Source organism: Buteo buteo, chromosome 17, assembly GCF_964188355.1.
Source record: "Buteo buteo chromosome 17, bButBut1.hap1.1, whole genome shotgun sequence".
Lineage (NCBI taxonomy): Eukaryota > Metazoa > Chordata > Aves > Accipitriformes > Accipitridae > Buteo > Buteo buteo.
This window is the reverse complement of record NC_134187.1, coordinates 783,364-803,657: the sequence shown is the minus strand read 5'-3', so window position 1 is coordinate 803,657 and position 20,294 is coordinate 783,364. Positions and strand designations below refer to the sequence as shown.

The 20,294-nt window shown below is 42.6% G+C and overlaps 1 protein-coding gene across 8 annotated transcripts in view; it reads left to right on the top strand.

The window, feature by feature from the left end:
• ASXL2 (ASXL transcriptional regulator 2) overlaps positions 1 to 20,294 on the top strand; it is a 129,727-nt gene that overhangs the window by 83,601 nt on the left and 25,832 nt on the right. For 7 of the 8 annotated variants that reach the window (XR_012653276.1, XM_075048832.1, XM_075048834.1 and 4 more), the window contains 2 exons: positions 8,036 to 8,151; positions 14,835 to 14,961. Coding sequence is in view for 7 of the 8 variants with exons in the window: in XM_075048832.1 (XP_074904933.1) it covers positions 8,036 to 8,151; positions 14,835 to 14,961 (243 nt within the window). In the remaining variant the exon portion in view is untranslated. Of the gene's footprint in view, positions 1 to 1,073; positions 1,123 to 8,035; positions 8,152 to 14,834; positions 14,962 to 20,294 lie in introns of those variants that run through there. The other variant, XM_075048839.1, reaches the window with a different exon arrangement.

Below are 20,294 nucleotides of genomic sequence, written 5' to 3'. Positions count from 1 at the left end.
ATGTAGACTCTTTGGCTGCTGTTGGCAGCTCAGGTCGTCAGATCTTTCTCTAAGTGATCCAATACTATACGTGGTGTTAAGCTACTTAGTGAGAGCTGCTTGGTGCCAACTTTAATTCTTCACTAGAGCAGAGAGCTGTAGAGCTGTATCTTTCCTTTTTACCCCTCTTTCATAAGGTGTTTGTCCGTATTTAGTTGATGTTCTTTCCTAGAGTGGAGGAATTCCCCAGTGTAACCAAGGAAGCAGGTATGAATAAATTTACTCTAAGAAGGCCTTAGATTGGGAGAGAAAGAGGGTAGAGAGCTTAGGTGAGATCACCGAGCGTGGAGACGTATGAGCGATCAGACACAGACTTGTTGGGTACTTCAGCTTGTTTTGTCAGAGCTACCAGTGCAAGATACACTCCAGTCTCTCCATATGAAGCAAAGAGTTGATCTTTGTTATGTTTATAAAAATGTAATCTGATAACAGGAATGCATAATCCTCATCAGAGCAGTATAAATTTCAACTTTACCCAGGGTAAGTGCAGAGGGGGAGTTCTGGGAAGTTGCAATTGGACAGTATTTTTGGGCATTATTTCTTCCTTCATTTTAGCAAGGAACAGTCATGTGGAGGAGAACTCTTAAAATGGTTGTCTCACTTGTAAGTATGATACTGTTTTGATATGAATTCAAGGTTGCATTCCCATTCTTATTCTGGTAAACTGCATACCTGTAGAAAAGAAGGGCATTGGATTAACTGGAGATATTTCTGTGCCTCTCAAAACATGTTTTAATTGCTTTCACTAGAAGTTTTTTCATGTAATACATCTGGATCCCATTAGCTGTTTAAAATTGGGTTATTTTAAGCTTATGACTGCACATAGTTGAAAGGGGGGGGTATTGTATTTTTAGTTCAGCTTGACTGTACTTTCTTTCCAGATGAGTAAAGTGCAGCCTTTTCTTTCTGAATGTGTAGATTTTGAGGCAGAAAACCCCATGGAAATGCATGCAACCCCTTGAGCAGGAACTCTGGACCTATTATTTTAATTTCTTTTCATATTATACTCTCCCAAGCCCAAACAAAATCAGAGACAAAACCCCAGTAGAGCTCCTACTTCTGAGCTCCAGCCAAGACTCAGAGGTGAGTACCTAGTCTGTGTGCCCACGTGGCTTTGCACCGAGCTCTGCTGCAAGAGAGATGAGAGCAGGTACAGGGCTGGCAGCAGTGCCTGCTGATGGGACGCGTCTTGTGTCTAGATCATGCTGCATTTTGGTCCTTTTAAAGGCAAAGAGTAAATATCTCATGCCTGAAGACTGTACAGAAGAGCGCTGTTTCTGTGCCAAATAATAAATCAAATTTACGCTGGCAGCGGGATTACAGATTTCAGACTCCTGATGGGTGGAATGAATTATCAGGATGTATTACCCATTCATAAGATGGCATTGATTTCTGCAGCACATGCAGCCACAGCAGTTTGTTACATGATGCTCATGAAGCAGTTATCTAGCAAAAGGCTTTTTATCCCTGGTAGATTTTTTAATCTAATGCTCTGAGTATAAATTTAGCAGAACAATTTCTTTGTTCCAAAATAGTTTGATTCCACTTACCCGAAGATGAGAGTTTCTTTTATTGCATAGTGTATTTGAAACTATAATTAGCTCTGATCTTTAAAAGATAAAGGATAAGAGATCCAGTAAAACCCCACAGTTCCAGGAACCGTTGTGCGAGCAGTTCAGAAGGCTGTGCCCTTTGCTTACATCACTGAGCCTGCTGTAGTGTCAAAATACAGGGTCTGTGCGGTGTTTTTACGCTAGTAGTATTTGGGTAGGTTGGTTTTGGTTGTCTTCAGCCATAGGTCATGCAAAAGACTCTTCTTGTCAGATTAATTTTAGTTTCGCAAACTGTTACATCTTTCTTTGTCTGATTTGAAAGGATTTTGACTCCAAAATTCTCTCAACAATTGCAGGTATATTTTTCCTTTACTTCTAGCACATTTTTAATAGTTTTGTTTCATGCTGTTAAACACTTAGCACATGCTGTTAAACAGTTAGCAAGGTAGTCAAAATATCTATATGCCAGTATTTGGTAGAGTGAACTGTGAAGGTGGACCTTAAGCTGTGTGACCCTCTTTTGGAGCCACTGAAATAAAACTGTTGTATAAATGCAAGATCATTCTTTATGCTTGCTTTCTTCAGCAGTGTCCACTGCATCTCTTCTGAAACAAGCCTGAGAAAGCCAGCAGTCATTTCTACTACATCAGTTTAAGAAAATCTTAATCTTGATTTAGTAATTGCCTGAGTGCCTGCCAAAAAAGTATGAGTTCTGTCATCATCCCCATTGCTTGGCTGCAAGATCTCCCTCTGCTTTTCTGTTCCCTCCTCTCTGGCTCAGTGCTGCTCCAGGTGTTTTCCTGCCCAGTCCTGCAGCCAGCTACGCTCCATGCAGTGACAAGGGAGGATAAGGCAATGCATCAAAAAGTAAATTATTGGCTGAGCAAGCAAAGATCTCTACACTTCTGTCTAAATGTTGAGCTTAGAGGGACATTACAGTCATACAGTCAATCTTGCCACCCCAAGGCAGGATCAGCTGTGTCCATGTATTTTATCATTGTGGTTTATCTGACACTGTTTGTGAAAGACATTAGCCAGAATATTATTATTAAATATCATCTTATACATGTGAGCAGATGTATACTGGAAGCCAGTAGGATTTCAAACAAATATCCCTCTACTTTGACACCTTAAAAGGTAAATAACCTTTGCAAGATGAGACATTGAAGAAAAAAAAAAAAAGTAAAAATATTTTGGGCATCTTCACCTTTCTGTTACTTTGTCTTGTGCAGTGTGCAGAACTGTGCTGGTACCTAACACCAGGTGAGAATTATGAGTCTTAGTGCTCCTTTGGTGGTAGGATGGACTTTAGCCAGTTTCAGCAGGCCAGTCTTGCACTGGGTGGTGACAGCAAAGAGTGCATGGTGGGATCTAAGTACCAGGGTGTCAGGAGACGTGGGGCGTTCCTTACACTATTGCCTTTGAAAACACTGGGAAAACACACGATGTGGCACACTGTTAAAATGGACGTGTCATCAGATCATACTTCAGTTGCCTCATTTGAGGCTGTGGTTAATTAATGCATTGCTTTACCCAAGAGGGTCAAGCAGAAAGTCCTTAGCATTAACTGAATTGGGGCTTCTCGAAGGAAAGGCACGAGGCAGCGTCTTGATGAAACTGTACAGCCTAACTATTTCTGTTAGAAGGGATCCCTAGACTACATCCTGCGTTTAATATTTGCAGCAATTTACTGCAATTTTTCTAAAAGAATTAACCACTCGTCTTCAATAAATGATTGTTAAATAAATCTTACTACTTCTCTTTGCTGCTGTTAGCACAGTTTCTTTATAAATCTATAGAAGAGAATTGATTGACCAATGGTTTAGAGTTTGCAAATCTTAAGGGAACCCAATACCTTGTAAAATGTCATCAGATCTTGCCAGACTGAAATTTCTAATTTATTTGACCTTTAACGTAATTAAAGTTCTATTATAATTTCATTTCTTAGAAGAAATGCTCTTGTGTCAGTGACATTTCAAGTAAGAAGTCTAAAGTGTAAAGGAGTCTCTGTCCCATAAATTACAGCTGTAATTGACTGCAGATGGGTCTTCCTCCAGTATTTCTTCTTGCAGCTGGGACATGGGGCTCTACTGGATCCACTCTTAGTTTATCTAACAAATCAGGGTTTGTGAGGTTTGGCTGACACATGTTCCGCTTTATCTCATCTACTTTAATCTTAGAGAACTGTTAAAATTTCACCTGGCAAACTCCTCTCCCAGCCAAACCACCAGCAGGAAGCAATGAAACCTTGTGAATGAACCAGCCAGCACAGTGACTTCAGGCCAAGTGTGCAGAGTTATGGGGTTTTGTTAGCTATCCTGGCTATGGATACATATGTTTAATTGCTTCTCCAAGCCAGCACTCTCAAATATCTGAGTTTTTTTCTCAATGCCCTTTAGTCATGTTTCTGTCCTTACTGCTTATTATCAATGTGACGTCTCCATCCCATCTCTCGTATGCCTCTTTGGGATGAGAGGATTCTGTTTACTGTTTCTAATTCAGAAAATCTACTGAAATTCGTTTCTGTCAGGTACTGGCCCACAGTCTTGCCTAATCTTTAGCTGCTCAAGGATATCCTTATTTACATAAAAACAGCGCAAAGCAAGTATTTTAAAATTGGAGTGTCTTACTGGATGCACTGCTTTCTGTACCTACTGCTGCAGCTTCTCTCCGAAAGTGCTCTTAAGATTTAAGGGCATGAAGAGGTATAATCTCAGCTCCACGTATTTTTCAAATTACAAGAAAGCCTGAAGTGAAGACAGAACTAACTTTACTGAAATTCTGTTTAAATGTAAAGGAAACAAACTCAGCTTGTCAAGCCTCGTCTTTATGGGAGTCTGAATATTTTTCTACATGTGCATGTCTTTGTGTTACACCTCCGCTTGGCTGCATGCAAAGTTCTTAAAAGGATGTAACCTTTCTGAGAGCTTTTGGGTCCAAAGACCCAGGGGTGTCTTCTCACAGGTTTATGCTCCCATCCATCCCCCCTTTGGTTTGGGGGCCCACAGCTAAGCTCAAGCTGCTGTGACTTGGTTGGCTTTCTCAAGTTCTCCTGTTTGTTCTTGTGAATCTGTTGTGGTTACAGCTGTCAGTCCAACACAGCAGCCGTTGTGGCACCGAGGGCTTTTACACAGTCAGAGGATGCACAAAATATAATGCGGCTTTATTGTATCAGCTCCAGGGATGAGTTGTCTTCCCAGGTGTGGGACTTAGCCTGTGCTGCCATTCCTGGTTTTAAAATATTAGTTTTCTTTATTCAAAGACAGCATAAAAATTAAAATGTGAAGAGAATATGAGGCTGGAGAAGAGTAGCCTGTATTTGGCTTAATGTTTCTATTTCACACAGAACTTGTAGTTTCAGCAGTGATAGGCTTCAAAGAGGATGTGGTTTATGTTCCTGCTATTCAAATGTCTCAAACCCAGTAACAGTCAATCTGCTTCTGTGCCTGGGTTTGAAATGTTAAACCAAACTTGTGTTTTCTTTGTGTTTAATAGCTACGAGCAAGGATTAGTTTTAGAAGGACGGGGGCGCAGTGTTTGCCCAGCCAAGGGTTGTGTTTGCAGCAGTGGTGGACTGGGAACTTACCCGGCTGGTGCAAGAGTGAGGCCGATGGCTCTGCTGTTCTCTGGGTGATGACAGTGGCCCAGCAGCTGCGAGCATGGTGCTTTTTCAGCAGAAACGGGATGCTCAGACACGAAGCTACGTCATTTAATTTTGTATGCTTCACTCATAGTCCTTCCTTTGAGGATAATACAAAATAGCTCACTATCCCTGGGGTTTTTTTCCATGTCCTTCACCGTTTTCTTTACTTTCCTGAATCCCATCAAATTCTATTGATGTTGTGTGATCGGCACTGCAGTATGCAAGACAGTCGATGTGAATATGCCGTAAGAATTTTATATATTGCCATCTTTCCATCCTTGCACATAGCATCATCTTGCTGGCCATTTTCATTCACCTGTCAGCCATCATGGATCTCTTTCCTGAGATGACACAGTTCATTTAGTTTACCACAGGTTCTATGAGCATCTTGGGTTCTTTCCTCCAAAAATTTACTTCTTTTTTTATGTTTTACTCTGTATTTTTGGTCTTTTGTTCTCTGGGTTATATTTCTCTGTGTTTCCACACAATTCTCTCTGACCTTAACTAAACTAAGTATTTAATATTTTACTGTTTCCTGCCTTCTGGTCTATCACTAAGCTCTAAACTGCTCCCTGCTTAGTACGTGACCTTGCAGAATTTTTGCTGATTTCTTGCTTGATTACCATTTGATTCTGTTCTTTGCCTTCTGTCCCATCCAGCCACAGAGTTATGCCAATTCTTTGTTTTTTAAACAATAGCCATATAATTTTTAGAAGCCTTTTGTTGAAAATCTCTGGAAGTGTGAGTAAACTCTTAGCAACAGACTTTCTTTTCTTCAGTTCTCTTTATCAAGGCACTCAGAGAATTCCAATGAGTTTGAGATCTTCTTTTCCTCTCCAGGTGCTGAGCAGACTCTGATCTTTTCCAGCATCTTCTTATTCTTCTTGAACTCCAATTTCAACTAAACTGAGACAAATGCAAGTTTAAAAACATTCTTATTGCTATTTCAAACTACAGATATAACCTTTGCTTTCCAGGTCTTGGTGTAACATCAGGGGTTTCTTTTGCCTTTTAAGTGGTAATTCTGCTTGCTGTGCAACTGTGTCATCTTTTATCGTGTGCATGTATCATCTGGATATGGTAATCTTGTCAGTGACTTTTAAATGACCAGTTTCTTACCATACCTTTTTATTGTTGTTGTTTTTAATGACATTTCAGAGTCTGATATTACCTCATCTCTGTTGTGTGTGCCTTCTAAAAAAGTTGCTCATTTCATTTAATGTCCATACCACACGTGAGAATTTTACTTTTTATAATTTGTTGTTACTAATTTTATGCACTTTATTGAAATGTTGCTTTCTGATGCTTACTGTCACTGCATTATTTTGGGGAGCTTCCCTTCTCTGTGGATACGGAGCAGGATCACACTGTGGCTATTGTTAATGAAGAGCTGTTGCCATTATCTCTCGTGTCCTTCTGCAACAGAAAGGAGTTTAGCTTAGCCTTGTGTATTGTAGAACTAATTGCTTCAGGAAGCAGTAATTTAAATAGTTTACATGTGAATCTGCTTATTATCCCTTATGGTAGGGGTCACCCTCCACCTGCCCCTGCAATCAAACATTCTTTTGCTCTTCATTTTGTTTCCTTGATCTTACAGTGGGCATTATTATCTACACAAATTCACATGCAGATATATATACAGATCATGAATTTGCTAACTTCTATTGTTTTCTTTTTAACTGTATGCCTCCATACCCAGTCTCACAGATCTACCTTTAGAGTTCATTGCAGGTGCAGCCGTATCTCATTGATGTTCTTGGCTATGCGTACATAGTGTTTGTTTTGTTACGGCTATCGTGCGATGTAAGGCATTCCAATTAACATCATTTCGCTTTTGTCTTTTTTTGTTGTACTGTTTCAGCCTCAGCAGCTAAACAGCTTTGACTAGCTCTAGTGTGCTGATTACCTGGCTTTTTATATAGGTACATGTGGTGGGTTAACCTTGGCTGCTGGCCAGTACAGTATATACTTGCCAAGAAAAGAGAGGCAAAACCGTGATTGTGAGAGACGGAGTGGTTTCCCTGGCTGGCCACATGTCCATCACCCCACTGCTGCCAGAGCAGAGTATATTGAGTATCCTATGCCAAACAGGTATATTCAAGCTACATGACCAGCTGTTATTTAATTCCCATCCCTTGTTTGTTGGTTGTAACAAGACCATTTAAAAGTCTAAATCACCTGAAACTAGAAGCCTTTAGGACTCCACGTGGCTAGGACTAGATTTCTTTAAGCATCTAGGCTCATCCACTGAGAATATGCGTTCATTTACTGGGATATCCTGTATATTCCCATATTTCTTTTTAGAAAGGAGCAAGTGATGTTCTACTTCCTTTGCATGTCATTTGTCTTCCTGCTCTTGTGGGGGATTCAGATTTAATCTGACCAGAGACTGCTATCAATTAAGTGTCTGACCACAGGACATTCCAGATGAAGACAACCATTGCCTGTGTCTGTATTTCCAGTTAGATTTGAATTAGCTAAACCTGCATGAATCCGAAGCTTTTTCTCAAGCTGTAGTGTTGTTTGATAACAGCTATTTACAAGATTAATAAAAAAAGACATGGACAAGAGATGAAAAATCTGAAGTTGGTCACAGGAATTGCTGTTGGCTTTCAGACAAAAACAGCTGCCTTGGTGGTGGGGAGGAAATAGAAATGATTCTTCAAGCAAAAAGTAACATTCGCTAGAGGTGCAGTTTTCATGAGCCTCATGAGATGATCTGCAATGGTGAGGACTGGCTAATGTGCTGCAGGCAAATGTATAAAGGTCGGATTATGTTGTTTGGTTTTTTTTCTTGTAGTGTCATCTAGACTGTCACAGACATCCTCCCCTCAGTCAGGCTGCCCGTCACCTTCCATCCAGACAGGCAAAGTCATCTCCTCATCGCAGAAGCACAGCAAGAAGGCACTCAAACAGGTAAGCAGCCTAGTCTGCAGCCTGGTTTAGGGATCGCTGCAGTAATTTTATTTCTCTGGTAAATCATCTTTCTCGATGAAACTGCTCTCTGCAGGGAAGTAATTCAGGACTTCCTGGCTGTCTCATAGTAAACAGGGTTTTGCTAAAACACCTCTGTCTGTTAAAGGTGATGCAAAATATTGTACTATTTAGTTCTTTTGCTTTTTCCCTAAATAAGCATCTGAACTTTTAAAAATTATTATTTTAGTGAATGGATATAAGATGTTATTTCTTTTCACCCAACCTATTGATGAGTGTGCTTAGCTTTCTACAGTCTGTTTCGGTAAATGAAAGGTCTCTTTGGGAAAAGAACTAAATCCACTGTCTTCTTCCCCTAGTTAGCGGCATAGTTTCCCTTGCAAGGAATTCTGTGGTTGCAGTGTGTATGTATATATGGAGGGAAGAAGGGGAAGGAGAGCACACTGACTTTGCGTTGCACCTCTACTGGGTGTTATGAGAGAAAGAGGAGGACTGATTATTTTCCATTGTTGAGGAATGACTGTTGTGTAGATAGTGTTAATTGTGCACACATAGGATGGAGTGGGTAAGTGTACTTCAAATGATTTGTTTCTGCTAATGAAGAATGCAACATGAATTATTCCCCTGTGTGTCTTATTTGCAGGTGTTTCCCCAACTGCATTGTTTAGTTTTCCACGGTCCTTAGAAAGGAAATGCTTTATCAAGGTTAGATTTACTCCTTAGTGAAGTAAAAATCTGTAAGGAGTTATGAATCAAGTTGCAGAGGAGGTGCTAGTCCAGGCATTACGGAAGCTTGTGACAGATGAAATCATGATGTGTTCCAGATAGATTTACTTTTTCTATCCCAGCCTGTTTTCCTGACTTTTTCCAGCTGAGAAGTGACACTCGGGATGGCATTCAGCTAAGAGAGATGCCTGTGGCCCTGGGAAAAGGATCTGCAGTGAGAGGGAAGGATCTAATTAGGGCATATCATTGAGGAGAATATTACAGGTGAAGGCAACTGGATTAACTGGAGCTTTGTTTCCAGCAAGAGAGAGTTGAGTTGATGTCAAAATGAGATGCCAGCTTTAGAGAATCTTCTCGCTTCTTTCTTTTCCCACTTGGCTGTTTCTTGACAGAAGCATCAGTGTTACTGTGATGTTGCTTGCTGCTGATAGCCGCACTAAAAAAGTGAGACTGTGTTGTCACTTTAGGCAGATTTTCTTCTGAAGTTCAGAGTCAAGCTTCCACTTTCATTTGAATCCTCAGAAAATTGCTTCTCACTAATTCAACAAGATATTAATTATACTCTTTGCTTTCTCCTCCTCATCCCTCTTTAAGCCTAGCTGGCAATCACTTCCCTCCAACATCCGCAAAGGCTTTTCTCTTTTAAGACAGTGATCAAACAGACTCAGGGTTTGTTGTAAACAGTCCTCTTTCCCCTCCCACGCTCAGCAGTTCCTCTTCATTTTCCCTGGTCTGCAGGTCCCCATTTCACAGAATCACAGGTTGAAAGGGACCTCTGGGCAAACCTACACTCCATTTCCAAACTTAGACTATTTTCAATCCTACACTCCATCTACTTTTCTCCTCTCTTCCCAGCCTCTGTCCTTACATGCCTAATAGTCTTCTACTCTTCATCTCTGAATTCCCTATGCTCTTGTTCCCACCAGCCTTCCCCCACCTTTATATTCATTCCTCTCTGTCTCTTTTCTCTCCCTCCTCCACCCCCCAGCTTTCTTATTCTGAGATGTCTACTTCCCAAGCATCCTTGTTCCAGCACTGTCGCTGAAGGTAATGAAATATGTCAGAGCCAATGAATTCAAAAATTTAGGCAGTGTTCTCAGTTTCACTGTTCATCTCATTGGTTTGGGGAAAAAAGTCAGAAACCCTGAAAGAGAAATGGGGAACTACATGGAGGCCTTGATGTCAGCATACCATACCTGTTTGTACTTAACATTTCTGCGGCTGTCTGCAGGGCAAAAAGCTGTTTCTTGTGGTCATCATCTTCCATCACAACAGCTCTCCTCCCTGAACTCAACTCTTGTGGCCCACAGTAGAGCATCACATTGTAGCATAGTGAATAACTTGCCTTCCAGGCACGCAGGAAAAACAGGTGTTGCCAAAGAACACTATCATCATTCAATCGTTCTAACTTACCTGCCTGAGGTTTGCTCTAGCTTTGGATCAAATTAAGAACATTGCATGCCTAATCCTTTGCTTAATTTTAGTTCCAGTGGAATTCTGTCATTTTGACCAAATATCACATCTTCCACCTCTTCCTAAACATGGTTGCCATTGTGGTCAGAAAAAGTTATAAAACATAGATAAAATGAGCAAATATAGATAGCAGAAAGGAGACAGCAGTGTTATGAGTAGAGGAGTAGGAAAAACATAAGATATTGAGTGAAATGAGAATTAAAGAAAGCTTTCGTATTTTTAATTATGTCTGCAACCCAGATTATTTGCTAGCGTGCACTGCAGAAGACAGCTGGCTGGATTCAGCCCTCCTATCTTAAGTGCTAAGTAATTATAATATTATGGAGGGAAGAGAGAGCAGATTTCTAAGTGAGAACTTTTAACCCTGGAACACCACGCTGCCACTATACTGACTGTAAGTATCAGGTCCGTCAAGAAATAAAGATCAGGATTTAGTTCATAAACACATCAGAGTTAAAACTTAAAATACAGGTGAATAATATGGTATACACTGGTGTGCCATCACCATGAAGTATAGTAAGTAAGCAGATGGCTGCATTCTTTGCAACTGTTTGGAAAAATCCCGAGTTAGAGGTTTGCAATATCTGAATCTAAATTGGTAGAGACATGTCAGTGCTCATCCTGCTGGAAGGATGGAACAATCATGGGGAGAAACCCCCTTAGTTACAGTGAGTGTGTGCTGATACAAAAAACCCACCACACTGAGACTCTGGAATTTATAATCCAGATCCAGAAAGATGGGCGGTTTCTCACCCGTCACTGGAAAATGCAGGTACTACTCTAATTCTTTCCTCTAATCCTTTCCAATCCACTGACCTCATCTCATCCTTTCCTAGCCTGAGCAGCCATCCCAGTGCCATCAGAATTCACAGAATCACAGAAACTCAGACTGGTTGGGGTTGGAAGGAACCTCTGGGGTCCCACTGCTCCAACCCCCCTGCTCAAGCAGGGTCGCCCAGAGCCACGTCCAGACAGCTTCTGAATATCTCCAAGGGGGGAGACTCCACAACTTCTCTGAGAAACCTGTGCCAGCACTCCATCACCCTCATAATAAAAAAGTGTATTTTGTATTCAGATGGAATTTCTGATTTTGTTTCCGTTGCCTCTGGTCCTGGCACTGGGCACCACTGGGAAGAGCCTGGCTCCCTCTTCTTCATTCCCTCCTTGCAGGCATTTATAGAGATGGATTCATTCCTCCTGAGCCTGCTCTGCTCCAGGCTGAGCAGTCCCAGCCCCCTCAGCCTTTCCTCATAGCAGAGTTGCTCCAGTCCTTCAGTGTCATCGTGGCCCCTTGCTGGACCTGCTCCAGTCTGTCCATGTCCCTCTTGTACTGGGAGAACTGGACCAAGCACTCCCATCGTGGCCTCGCCAGCGCTGAACAGAGGGGGAGGATCCCCTCCCTTGATCCAGATCTCGTCATGGTGTTTTAAAATTAGAACTCAGACCCTCTTCTCAGATAAGGTTTATACCGTTGGCTTTCATTTTTATCCATTACACTTTTATCTGTTCTTGCCACATACTTGGAATGAGTAGGGCTGGGGACTGGGTTGGGCTACACCCTACAAAAGCTCTCTGGACAGTGAATAGTCACTTTGTCACCTTTTGTGTGACGAAGGGAGCTGTACAGTACAGATTTTTCCCTGTTAGGTGCATCCCTGTGGGTTTTTAACATCGTTATCAGAGACTGTAGGCAGGTGCAGAGCAAGAGGTGGGTGCTTAGGAGCAGCTGCTGGTCCTGCTGCCGTCACCGTTGTCATCCACCGTGGAGCTGACAGGGAGGAGCGTGCTGCTGACATAAGGTCTTTGAATTACAATAAAAGGAGGTGCTGATGATGCTGAATGGCGCCATTTTGAACTACGCTCTTTCTCAACTCTCTAAAGCGGTGGTTTCCGCCCTCGACAGCGGGGGTTTACCTCAGAGCTGCCCTTTGTGCAAGCGCAGGTGTGCTGAGGAACATCTGCCCTCCATTGAGGGAGAACAAAGGACAACGGAAAGGCAAACAAAACGAAAATAATGAGCCCAGCGCATGGGCATGGGCACAGGGGAGGGAGTATCCACGCGGGTCAGGGTTAGAGGAGATTTGGCGGGCTGGTGCTGGCGGAGGGGTTCGCTGCGCTCCGGCGTCCCTGGAGAGACCCTCTGAGAGAGAGACGCTTCCAGAGGCTTCTGCAGCCGTGGCGCCTGCAAGCTGCCGCCTGATTGGTGGGTGCGGGGTAGTTAGCGTTTTCCTGATTGGCTGGTTCCTGACAGAGGCGGGCTGGCAGAGTGGGACCTTGCATGGCTGGAGCTGAGGGGAGCTGGGACTGTGTGGGGTGTTATGGGGGAGCCGGGCCCAGAATAGGGTGTTATGGGGGAGCCGGGCCCGGTATAGGGTGTTATGGACGAGCTGGGCATTTCCCCTTCCTCCCCTTTTGCCTCCCCCCCCGTCCCATACGTACAAGGAGGTTATCAAGGAGACAGAGCTCGGCTCGTCGCAATACAGTGGAGGAAGTGGGGCGATGAGGGACAACGGGCATAAGTTGAATGGTATAAGGAAAAACAGGACATAAGGAGAAGCTTTTTCCCCGTGAGGAGAGTCCAGCATTGGAGCGGGGACCCGGAGGGGTTGTGCCTCCTCCACCCTTGGAGGTTTTCAAGACCCGGCTGGCCAGAGCCCTGAGCAACCTGGCGGAGGCCAAGCTGCCCCTGCTCTGAGCAGCAGGAGGTTGGACTTAACAGACCTCCCGAGGTACTTTCCCACCAGAATTATTCTATGATTATGGCAGGACTCAATATAAATTCAGATTTATTAAAGTAAACCCCTAAAAGTTATAACGTAAAGTGCAAAGCTGACACAGAATTTAAAGAGGTGTCTAGTGAATGATTGTTTTCTCCTCTTCCCACACATGCCTCAGCCACCATTGGCGTGGGCACCTCAGGCGCTGCATGACTGAGAACTGAGGTGACACAATGAGCAAAAGCAGAATTGTTTTACCTGAGCCGAGAAAAAAGCAGCAATTAAATGGCATACAGAATAGGTGAACCGAATACACTAAACCTTAAATATTTGAAGTGATTTGCATAATGGAAGTATGGTATTCAAACAAGTCCCTGAACACACTAGCGGTCTTCGTACTCTAGTACTTTCTTGACATTCACTGTTGCCTGTGGTTCATCTTCAAACCAAAGAAGAATTTGTAAAAGCTTTCTTGAACTTGTTTATGGATTTTTGTTACTCATATGAATGCCAGGTCTCTCTTTTTATCTCTCTCTTTTAAAAAAGCTTTTGACCTCAATAACAGGAGGTTAATTGTGCGTTGCAGAGGATACTTCCTCCTACTGATTTTTAATTTTGCTGTGTTTCAGTTTGGCTGAATGGTTTTTTAACCCATGGTAGAAGTGGCCAAATAGGAACTATATAATAAATTGGAAAATAGGAATCTAAGGTGTCCATTCATGTCCTGGGTTCAGCTGGGATAGAGTTAATTTTTACAGGAACCTGGGAGGTGGGGGGCATAGAAACCACGACAATTCATTATCTGTATACTTTTGCTGTCAGTCTCCCTCATTTGTGTCTTTACAAACTGAAAGTCAGTCTGTCTTCTGTTTTCCTCATGTGGCAGATTCTGCAGGTTCCTGCATAGTTTTATTCTCTGTCCTAGTTCTAACTGTATTATTATGATTATTATTGTTGTTGTTATTCAAGATGGTGATTATCTCTAGTTAACAGTCCCACTCATTTGTATATGTGCAACACAACATTTCCCGTTCCTTCCTATTTTGAAATTCTGTGGTGTACTTGATCTGTTGTAATTTATTCTGCAGTTAAGTTTATTTGGGTTTGGATTTCATTTTCTGAAAACAGCTACTGTGGTTTGGGTAAATGCTGCAGTTTAACCAAATGTCTTCCTACTTCCTTGTCTTAGTCATTTGTGCCTTTTAGGCTGTATTATGGTTGCCTTAACAGCCTTTTCTGAAACAAAGGATTTTATTTTCTTCCCTTTAGTGTTTTAATCTTTGTTACTCTCCTAATTAAAAAAGTCTTTCCTGATGGGTAGCGTCTCTCTTGAAGGTTTTTAGTAAGTTGCTACTTGCCTCTCCAGGAGATGGAAATGAATTACATGATGGTACTTTTACTTTGAAGTTTTTTGTATAATTACTTCTTGAACCAACTCCAGATTTGGAATCCTTTCTCTTTGCATTCTCTAGAGAGCATTTCTCATGAAACAACACAACTTAAGATGTTCTGCAACCATTAACTTTTTGCTTTAGATGTAAGGTAGGAAATCTGTCTACTTGCAGTAGTATATTTAAATAGACAGTGTCCCATGCGAACTGAATTTCTTTCAAAGTCATTTTGTACTTTTGACATAGTTAGAACACAACTATTGGTTGCTGTAAAACAAGCAGTTTGTACTGTGTGCTGATAATTTCTACAAATATTTTGAATTTCTCTTTGCTCATATTCTTCTGTCCTCTTCCCCAGGCCTTGAAACAGCAGCAGCAAAAGCAACAACAGCAGCAATGCAGAGCAGGCATGCCCGTGTCGGCTAATCAGCATGTCCTTCTGAAGGCCGTCAAGACAACCAGTGACTCCACACCTGCGAAATCTGGTACGTGGCAGGGACACTCCTATATGGTTTTTTACTGTTATGTCTCTCTAACTTGCCTTTTCTTCTTCTTAGGGGATGACAGAAGAAAGTGCTCTTTTCATATGGCATTCTTTTTGTTTCCGAAATAGTGTAGCTTCTATTTTCCTGGCTTTGATTTTATTAGGAATGCATTCAGTTAAGAATAGATCTTGGATAGATCTTATTGTGCCATTGTCTGGTTAAAAAGCTTCTTTCTGTGAGAAATGTCTTCCCATATAGTTGCCTATATGCTGTGGTCAGGTACTTCTCATGGCTAAGCAAACTGGGTGGTGTTTCTCCTAGTATTTATTTTTTTCCAAAGTGCCCTCTCATTCTGTGTGGCTTTCATGTCTTGTTCCAAAGATGTATGTTCTGATCTGAAAGATCCCCAAGTGGTTTCCAGCATTTATGCTGCATTAGAAATTAATGAGATCACTGCTCTTCTCTTGTTCATTCAACAGTTCATTAGCTCCCTTACCATCAGCAGCATTTCACAAGTTACCATAAATTCTTGGTAGTTACTTCTAGCTAGTTTTCTCTAAATTTTTTTTGGTGTAACTGATTTCCATTATAATCTCCTGGTTCTGTATGCATGACTCAAGTTGTTTTCTTTTAGATGCAAGAAATGCGTCTGTGTTTGTATAGACTGATTTTAATGTTGTATAAGTAAATGACTTTGCAGATTTATTTTATCAATCCACAATTTGTCAAGTCATCTGTAAACATTACTGGTAGTGGCTCTGTACCAGCTCCCCGGTCACTGAACACCAATCTGCTTTTGTTCATATTTACGGCAGAAATCAGAACAGCAGGCCTATCAAAGCAAAGACATTTGGCCTGGTGACCTGTGTCCAACACTGCTGATGGTACATGCATTGAGAAGTGTGTAAAAGCAGGGTAGGCATGTAGCAGTGCTTGGGGACCTTCAAAGAAAGAGGAGATGTCTTTGTATTTCTTGGGCTGGGTGGGATTTTCTTCAGTGGATTTGCCAAACCTGGGGGGTGGGAAAGTTGACTTTGTAAATGCCTTGTGGCAAGCACCACACTGTAAAAACTACTCATTTTTGTTTGGTTTCAGCCAGGCTGCTTATACCTTCATTTGATTTCTTCTAATTATCAAGCAGACAATGAATAACTATTGTTTATTCAACAATTTTGCCACTCGTGACTTTTGTAGACATCTCTTTTTTGACCTGAAGAGTCCTACCATATTTTCTCATTCCTCATATGGAAAGCTATACGCTTTTTGCAAGAGAGAATGAAAACTGTACACAGTTCAGGGTGCAAGATGCATTCTGAATTTGTATAGCATCATTTTGGTATTATACGTTTTGTTCATCTTTTCTTAACAAGTCCTAGCATTCAGTTTGCTTTTTTTGACCCCGCCAAAAGCAGGCATTTTCCTAGAACTGTTGAGATTCTGAGACTCTTTCCTGAGTTGTCATTTTCTATTTTAGGGTCCAACAGTATGCATGTAAAGTTAGGGGAGTTCTTGACATCTCGGAAGGATGATGATCATGAAAATGTAACTATTGAGGACGACACAGCAAGAACGCTTACTCTGAAAGACTTTATTCAGGTGTTCTCTCACAGATGGAGTGGCTGAGACTGACAGTCATGAAGCTCGCCCAAAAAAAGAGAGAGAAAGCAGTTGGATCACAACAAAATTACATCTCTAATCCTAAGCTATTTTCAGTCATCTTAAAAATGACTTCTTGGTAAAGCCTGGTAACATGGGTAATACCAAACCATTACCTTACAGAACCATTACCTTCATTATCCTTACAGCATCTGTTAACCTGATTCCAGTCCCCAAAGTCCTTCCCCTTCCAGTCAGTCCTTTAGCCAACAAACCTGTGTTTAGAACAAGAAACAACTGCATGTGGAGGGAGAGAAGCTGCATCTCAGCTGCCGAGTTAATCGTTGCCAAAGTACTGGGCACAAGAACTGGAACTCAGTCAATCCATTCTGCTAAATTCCCTGACGTAGCTTGGCTCAGGACAAGCTAGCAGTCTCCTAGGCAGTCCTTGGCATGGCTTGGTGTTCAGCACAGGCCAAATATTATTCCCTGCAGGCACTCTGAATGTGGCCAGCCCCGCCTGGAGGAGACAGAAAGTGTAAGGATGTGAACGCGGCTGGTTTGTGCCAGTTGTTCTTGGGGCCAGGGGAATGGCCAATGTCACCGTTCTGTTTACTGGTGTAGAAGTAGCTGGAGAGGATTATACAACAGCAGTAGGACAATATTAGCATGAAAAACAGTTTGCCCTTGCAAGTTTTTGGTGTAATTACTTGAATGTTTAGCTGAAATTTACTGGTCAGGTTAAGAAATTTCATAGAGCCATTAGAAACTAGGCCTAGGAGTATCCTTGAGACCGCATCTAGTCCACATCTTTTCCTCAGGGCAGGATATATGACGCATTCCTGATGGATGTTTTCTTCAGTCTGTTCTGAGATGCCATCGATGCAAAGACCAAAAACTCCCACCAAGTCTTGCCCTTCCTGCTTTGTTAACTTTAGCCTTAAAAAGTTTTTCTTAACCTCTAATCAGAATCTTGTCTTGCTTCCTTGGGTTTAAACCCAAGATTTCCTGTCCTGTCCACCATGGTCACAGAGTGCAGGTTATTTGATTTCTTCTCCCTACCGCCTTTTACATAATTGGAGATGTTTCCTCATCTCATGCTGGTTTTCTTTAGTATAAAAGTCTTTCTATGTTTTAGTGTGTTTGTTTATTTTCCCTTTCCAAATAGCTCTAAACAAATCCAAACCAAAACTAGACCAAGCTGTCCTGGCTTGCTGGTTATATACTGCTGGAATGTTTCTTGTAACATCTGTTCAGGCATATGCAAGGTTGCGGCTATGCGCCATATATCCAATTGAAAGAAAGGGGCATATTTATCAGCTGTACTGCATGCATCATTTAATAGCAGAGTAAGTATTTAACAGTTGATGAGTTTGCCTGTTGTTCCCAGGCAGCTTTGTGGTTCAGACCCTTTCAAAAAGGTTAAGGGGAAAAAGGTTAATATTTTGCTTGTTTGAAATTCAGTTCTAAGCTGTGCTTGTGCCCTTTACACCTAGGCTGGTGTAGTCTGAGAAGGAAGCCAAAATTAATCCAGTAGAAAATTACACATTTCCCATAACGGTATTAAGAAAATGCAGTGCCAGGTGTATGAAATCTTTAGCATAAAATGATAGTTTAAAAGCCTTTTGGAATTTCTCTGCTAACTAGGATTAAACCTGAGTGGTTCATTAGCACAATAGGCAGATATCATTCCTGGAGGACCCCATCTCCTGAGTTCCCTGCCCCAGGAGGAATTGCACCTTCACTTAGGGAAGTAGGAACAGGGGAGACCTAAGAGGGACTGAAACAGGTAGGCTATTTTGTAAGATTCTTAGCTACCATAGGGTAGTTATTAAAACAGACTAATGGAGTACGTAATCCAAACTCATGTTTCTTAGAGTACTTAAAGTATTGTTTCGTGTCTTTATTTTTTGTGATTCTAATGAGGCTTTTGCCTTTCCTGAGTACGGCCAGGATCCAGCTGCTGGAGGTCTGCTGTCTGGCCCTTCCCAGGCACTGCATGTCAGGCCTCTGGGGCAGGAGGTCATGGCATATTAAGTTTCTCTCCTTATTTTGGTTTCACATTTCCCAAACTATTACCACATCCACTTTAATCATGGGTGAACTATTTTCTTCCAGCATCTCTATCTAATTTTTGTTACTGTTTTTTTTTCCTCTCTTGACTTTCCCATGTTTTGCTGCTACATTATGGTTGCAAGCTATCGTACGTTCTGTGTGTCAACTTATCCAACTTTTCTAGTACTACTCTGAAAATATGTTAGAATCACAGGACCATTCATGTTGGCAGGGACCTCAGGAGGTCTCTGGTCAGTCAGGTCTTGAAAACCTCCAAGGGTGGAGGAGGCACAACCCCTCCAGGTCCCTGCTCCATTGCAGACTGTCCTCACAGGGATAAATTTTTTTCCTTGTATCCTGGCTGACTTGCCTGTTTTTTGTTGTCCCCCTGCCATGCACCACTGTGACAAGCCTGGCTCCATCTTCCTGAAGGCCTCCTGGTAGGAACAGGGTGGTGACTATTGGGTGTCCCTCAACCTTTTTTCTTCTGCAGCCCGAACAAACCCAGGGTCCCTCAGCCTCTCCTCATAGGACAAGCACTGCAGTCCCCTGAGCAGCTTGGTGTTCCTCAGCTGAGCTCGCTCCTGGTTTTTGATGTCATCCTTGTATTAGAGGCCCTGGGACAGGACACAGAATCACGGAGTGCTCTAACGAGCGCTGAGTAGAGAGGGATGATCACGTCCCTTGATCTGCTGTCTGTGGTCCTGTGGTCCTACAGCTCAGGATGCTGTTGGCCTGTGGTGCCGGGGCACACGTTCAGCTCATGTCTGCCCGGAGCCTCGTGTCCCCTCCAGCAGAGCTGCCCCCAGCCTGTATCGCTGCCGGGGGCTCTTCCTTCCCAGGGGCAGGAATTTGCCTTTGTGTAGGGTTCCCGCTGGCCCCCTCCTCCAGCCTGGCTCGGTCCTGCTGGTGGCAGCTCTGCCTTCGAGCATATTGACTGGTCCCCGCAGATTTTTCATTACCTGCAAACTTGAGCAAGTGCTCCATTGCCTCCCCCAAATAAAAATGTAAACCAGGACTGGTGCCCTGAGGCACTCACTTGTTGCCAGCCTCCAGGCAGAGTATGGAGCATGATCCTCCAAGCCTGGCCACCTCACCCACTGCTTACCCATCTGGTTGTCCACCCATCCACACCCTAATCTCCCAGCTCGCATACAGTATTGTGGGACACAATGTCAAATGCCTTGCTAAAGTCAAGGTAAATGGCATCCACCCCTCTTCCCTCATCCACAAACAGTAATTTGATCACAGAAGGCCATCAGGCTGGTGATTTACCATGATTTATCCATGGTAAGTCCATGCTGACTGCTTCCAGTCATCATTATCTCCTTTGTGTGCCCAGAAATGTGCTCCAGGAGGGGTCACTTCATGATTTACTCAGGGAGAAAAGTGAGGCTAACCAGTCTGTCTGTTCTCAGGTTGTCTGTTTGGCCCTTTATGAAGGTGGGTGCAACATTTGCCTGTCTTAGTTGTGGGGAATCTCCCACCATCTTCATTTCTTTTTAAAGATGGTAGAGAGAGGCCTTGCAGGGACACTGGTGGGCTCCCCCAGGACCCTTGGATTCAACTCTTGTTGCCCTACGGGCTTGTATAGGTAGTCAGGACAACCTTGACTGATCTTCCTTGCCTGCCTTTCCTGAAGAGTCGGTACCTATCCATGCCAGCATCCAGCCATGTGAGTT